Below are 6183 nucleotides of genomic sequence, written 5' to 3'. Positions count from 1 at the left end.
TTATTTGGTTTAGGCTATAGGCGGTTCTGGAATCAGAATGGGAACATGTTGTAAAACGCTCCATGTCCAGCTTTCTTTTGTTTTGACATGTGTATTCGTGAGGTTAGAATTATAAGGTTCTATCTCCATTTTTGTCAAAATTGAGTTTTTTACAGAATCTGATCCATTATGTGTTTATTAATGCCTGTGTGGTGTTATTTTTTTAAATGTGGACATTTTTGAGTTAGTAATTAATAAAATACAAAGGTTCCATTTCACAAAACATAATGGAATGTCAAAACTTTGACGCTCAATATCTCTGAACTACCCTAAACGGAGATAGAACCTTATCATTCTAAACGGAGATAGAACCTTATCATTCTAAACTCACGATGTGTATTGTCTGTATTACCTGAACAATAATCAACCTGAACAACACCAATACTAACACTCAGAGTCCATCCTCATAGCTATTATGGGATAGGGATAACCTCACATTATACATTAGGCTATATTGCTATTCAATGCAAGACTGAACAATAAGCGAACAACGTGTGTGTGTGTGTGGGGGGGGGGTATATGCAATACATATACATATACAATATATGCAATACATATATAACCGACTCAAGGACGAATCGACAGACACCATATGATCCTGCCTGTACGTGGCACTATACAGTACAACAGTGCCTCCACTTGACAGATATGCACCGACACATCACGTTTATCTATCATCAAAAATATATATTGTCCTTACTGGTGGGGTGGCCTTATGTCCTGTATGCTCCAGGTCCAGGAGTGTGCTAGCCTAATTTACACATCTGTGAATATCTTTTTAATGTTCACGCAGTTTTGGTTATTTTCGTTGTTGCAGTTGGGCTGTTTAACTTTGAACCCACTGTTCATGCCCTCCTCTATCACCATGTACTCAGACTTGCTGAGTGAAGACGCACATGTCCCGTCCAGCCCGTCTGAGGAGGGCAGGTGCTCGCAGCTGCTGACGTGCAGGTACTGTGCGTGCTCCTCCCCGTCCGTCTCCCGGTGGTAGAAGTAATTGAAGTTAGAGACAATCACGGGCACGGGCAGGGCGATGGTCAACACGCCGGCGATCGCACACAAGGAGCCGACAATCTTGCCACCGATGGTCACCGGGTGCATGTCTCCATACCCCACAGTGGTCATGGTCACCACGGCCCACCAGAAAGCATCTGGGATGCTGGTGAAGCTGGAAGCAGGGTCGTCCGCCTCTGCGAAGTACACGGCACTTGAGAATAAAATGACTCCGATGAAAAGAAAAAAGATCAGTAGTCCCAGTTCCCTCATGCTGGCTTTCAGGGTCTGTCCTAAGATCTGGAGTCCCTTGGAGTGCCGGGAGAGCTTGAAAATGCGAAAGACCCTCACCAGCCTGATCACCCGGAGGATGGTCAGGGACATGGCCTGTTGGCCGTTCCCCTGCTTCTCTGCCAGCTCTGTCCCCAACGTGATGAAGTAGGGAATGATGGCCACGATGTCAATGATGTTCATGATGTTCTTGGAGAAGGTGGTTTTGCTGGGACACGCGGAGAACCTGACCAGCAACTCGAAAGAGAACCAGATGATGCACAGCGTCTCTATCACAAAGAAAGGGTCGGTGAACGGGTTGGAGACGTCAGGGGAATAAGTCCCGTTAACTGACGGTGCCACAGTGGCAGGGTCTTTAAGTTTATCATCCCGGAATTCGGGCAAGGTCTCCAAACAGAATATGACAATTGAGATTAAAATAACGAGCACGGAGATGATGGCTATGGCCCTGGCCGGACCAGAGCTCTCGGGGTACTCAAACAGAAGCCAAACCTGTTTTTGGAATTCATTATCGGGTAACGGACGTTCCTCTTCCCGGATGAACCCCTCGTCCTCTCGGAATTTCTCCATCGCCTCCGCGCCGAGCTGATAGAAATTGATCTCTTCGGAGAAAATCTCTATGGGCACGTTGACGGGTCTCCGGATGCGCCCGCCGGACTGGTAGTAATAGAGGATGGCATCGAAGCTGGGTCGGTTTCTGTCAAAGAAGTACTCGTTCCTCAGCGGGTCGAAGTAGCGCATCCTCTTCCTGGGGTCTCCCAGCAACGTTTTGGGAAACTGGTTGAAAGTTTTCAGTTGGGTTTCGAAGCGTAAGCCTGAGATGTTGATGACCACCCTCTCACAGCATCCGTGCTGGACGCGCTCGTATCGCTCCACGGCCAGGTGCGTCGGGAGCCCGGGGGTCTCCTCAAGCATGTTCTCAACAGTCATGACGCCCTTATTATTATTATTATTATAGGAACCGTTATTCTCAACGTCGTTGCCTTGATGGAGGAACGCAGGCGTTTGAAGTGGTCATCCCATCCATACAGGTGAAGTGGTCATCCCATCCATCCAGGTGGTATTGAAGTGGTCATCCCATCCATACAGGTGGTGTTGAAGTGGTCATCCCGTCCATACAGGTGGTATTGAAGTGGTCATCCCATCCATACAGGTGGTATTGAGGGGCAGAGTGCGCCCCCCCCCCCTTCCACCCAGCCAAAGCTATAGCAGACGCTCAGGCTTTCCCATGCACCTCATCACCTGTTCGTATCCACAGAAAAGTGTCGCCGCCCCACGAAGCGCACTCCGGGGTTTATAAACAGATGTCTATTCCCGCCCACAGCGCGCCGATGTCTGACACCGTTTCCACCGTTCGCCCAATCGGAGGCTCACTTGACATAAACATAGACACGACACCCAGGCAGGAGAGCTCCGTCTCACTTTGTTTCACACACCCTGCATGATGTGATATAAACAACACATTGAGGGCATGACACCCAGTTATGACGCCAATTTGAGTTCATTATGGTAACCTCAATTTATCTTATCCTATAATTAAAAAGAGAATTCACTATCACACCCATGTTCTTTCCCATGCAACAAATGTGCAAAAGTGGAACAAGAAAATAAGGACGTTTTTCTGTCCAGCCTATTCTCTGCAATGTTTTTTATTATTATTATTATTATTATTATTATTATTTCAACAACAACAAAATTTGTTTTGACAATACTGTTCAGCACTAGCATCAGGCGCGCGCTCTCCATGGTGCTGAAAAGTAGCGCTCAGGTCAGACGCACTACGCACGGCGCTATTTCCGTTGAATCTCATTCACTTGTTAATGTATTAATAACACAAACATAATTAGTCATTTGCATATGTAATGGTTTTGCATTAATTTAACAATCTGACTGCTCTGGCTATGTCTGTACAATCTATGATACTGGATACTGTGCATTGTCCAGACTAATGGACTAACCATGATTCTTTCTCAAATATGAAGTCAATGCATTCAATGTTCCCATTTGATCTGAACTAGCATTCCTGAAGCCCATAAATGTTAAATCAAGTCCATTCATTTCGCCTCACTCTGCATCATACAGTAAGAGGAGCAGAAGCCAGCAATTCCCAAACTTGGGGTCAAGACAACCACTAAGAGTATCAAATCCAAGAGCATCTTTTAGGCAATTAGAATACACTTGGACATCATTATTATGTTATGGGGTAACAGAAAATTCTTGATATCAATGTGGGGTCACCAGACCTGGGATCCTCTGGCTAAAGCAGTATTAGATAGAACGTGAGAAGAGATAGAATGATAGAAGTGATGATATGATAAGATACAGTAACCGGTCAAAAGTTTGGACACTTGGGAAAGTGTCACGAGGCACAAGGCAGGGTCAGCCACTGTTGCAGGCGATGATGAACATGCAAAATAAATGTCAGTCCTACAGTTTTTCTTATTCATAAAGACAGCCTTCATCAAAGGCAGGTGCTTTATACGTAGCCATGTACAGCGACACATTCATCTGTTGAGACAAACAGTTATTCAGCAGGCTGGAATTCAATCAAATGTGAAGTGCAGGAAACTCACACTTCGGGAAAAATCCCATTGCTTTGAGAGTTGGAGGCATGGAGGGAATAAAGAGGCGGTGTAGAAAAGCTTTCAGGTTTAGAAGAAGGACTCCCTGGTGGGTCATAATCAGGCTCCTCCCTGTTCACAGATCCCTTCTGAATCATACTGGGTAGAGGCTGGATACATCTGGCTCTGCCTGGGAGAAGGGTGGGACACAGACGAGGGAGGCTGCTGGGAGGTGAAGATCTGAGGAGAGGCTCACGTGTGTTGTTATGATACCATTCCTCATTCCTCATTTTTTATTTTATTTATTTAACCTTTATTTAACCAGGCAAACATGTAAGAACAAATGCTTATTTGCAAATGCAGCCTGACCAAAAAGCAATGGCTCTTTGGGGGGGGGGGGGTAGAACACCATGTTAGGGTTTTGGTAAACAACACTTAGTTTAAATAAATACTGCATGCACATATAAAGCAAACCCATGATATAACTCCAGCAAGTACACTGGATGATTTGTCAGAAACGATTGAGTGTAAGGAGGGAGTCCATGTGAGACAGCAACGGTTCTCCTGCAGCTGAATATCATTTCCTTCCTGTTTGTGTTGATGTTTTTGGCCTATGGCAACGAACCATTTCTTTGTTAAGGCAAACAGGGTCAAGTTGGTGACATGTTACATCATATTCAATGTTCTTCTTCAGGGACAAGGACAGCCGAAGCTATTGTGTTCCCTGGAACACGAAGAGCACTTTTCAGACAAAAAGAAGATAGGCTCTTTGTGTTAGAAGCGAGGGGTGCTTTTCAATCACTTCAGTGTTGACTCAATAAAGTGACAGAAAAAAGAAAAGACTGGGTAAGGAGACACTTAGCCGTTTCACAACCACTCTTTACTGAATAAGCATGGCTGTTATGGTTCTCTCTCTCTCTCTCTCTCTCTCTCTCTCTCTCTCTCTCGCTCTCTCTGTCTCTCTCTCTCTCTCTCTCTCTGTCTCTCTCTCTCTGTCTCTCTCTCTCTGTCTCTCTCTGTCTCTCTCTCTCTCTCTCTCTCTCTCTCTCTCTCTCTCTCGCATTTTTGTTAGCACAGTTTATCTTTTTAATTTATCCTTGTAAACATAGTGTTCTGAAATATTTATGTCTGACCTGGAATCTGATCTCACACACAGAAAATAATGTTTGTTTTTATATGCCTTACCTTTCTAAATTCCAACTTCTAAATTCCAATTCCTAGCTAAATGGAAGGATCATTCAGCATCCTGCACCTTGAGCTTGTGAGTCTTTGTGAGTCTCTGTGTATAATGTGTGTGTGTGTGTGTGTGTGTGTTCCAGTTCCATTCTGCATTCAACTCTCATGGGTTTTGAGCACCGTATGCCATGGGTCGTCATTCTGAAAATTAATGCTAATTAGATACGTGGGAAAATCATAGAATGACACTGCATATTCCATTGTGTGACTAAGTTCAAAGCTTTAGGACAAGGACCACTGAAAAGATAATCCCCTCTGAAAAGCTTATCTGAATTTCAGTTAATCATACTTCTACAGAATGTCCAGCCGAGGTTTCCAGAAAAGAGTTCTATTCTGTCAAAGTAATGATGCTCGGAGAGCCTTCTCTGAGAGATGAGAAGCATGTCTCTCCTGTCTGCTCACTCCAGCTCGTAGGCTCGCACAGTGAAATCAATGGATAGAAAGAGAGACCAGGGTCTATCGATCAGCCATCTATCGGCTGCAACGCCTGCCTGTGGCATCGTTACGCACTCAGACTGTCCATCTCTACATTAACCACAGTTCAAGGTCAAGCCAAGCTCCTCAATCACTTTTTTTGCATGACTTATTATGACTTAATTATTATGTTTGACTTTGGATTTACAATGTAACCTAATACCATTGTTGAGAATTTAAATGCAATTAAATACATAAATTAAGACAACTAATGCATGGGAATTTAAAAAAGGAAATGTATTGTTCTTCATAAACCACTGTGTGGACTATTATGCCTTCGGAAAGTATTCAGACCCCTTCACCTTTTCCCCATTTTGTTGTGTTAAAGGCTCAACTTAAAATGGATTAAATAAGAATAATTTGCCATCAATCTACACACAATACCCCAGAATGACAAAGTAAAAAACTCATTTTTAGATATGTCAGTAAATATATTAACATTGAAATACACAAATACCTCATGTATATATAAGTAATCAGACCCTTTGCTATGACACTTTTAAAATGAGCTAAAATGCAAAATGTCATCACCAAATCATTCAATAATTTACATATTCATTTTGAAATTAATATCTGTCTTTATATGGTC

General features: G+C 43.5%; 1 protein-coding gene across 1 annotated transcript; it reads right to left on the bottom strand.

Moving 5' to 3' along the window:
- Positions 1-795: 795 nt before the first annotated feature.
- Positions 796-2253, bottom strand: LOC308173590 (potassium voltage-gated channel subfamily A member 3-like; the record flags this gene model as incomplete). Its single annotated transcript, XM_080548617.1, has 1 exon — positions 796-2253. One exon carries the CDS (start codon positions 2251-2253, stop codon positions 796-798), a length of 1458 nt encoding a protein of 485 aa, XP_080404743.1.
- Positions 2254-6183: the final 3930 nt, after the last annotated feature.

This window comes from Nansenia antarctica (genome assembly GCF_963989245.1).
Source record: "Nansenia antarctica genome assembly, chromosome: 18".
Lineage (NCBI taxonomy): Eukaryota > Metazoa > Chordata > Actinopteri > Argentiniformes > Microstomatidae > Nansenia > Nansenia antarctica.
The sequence above is the reverse complement of the archived record's forward strand: the minus strand, read 5'-3'. Positions and strand labels throughout refer to the sequence as shown.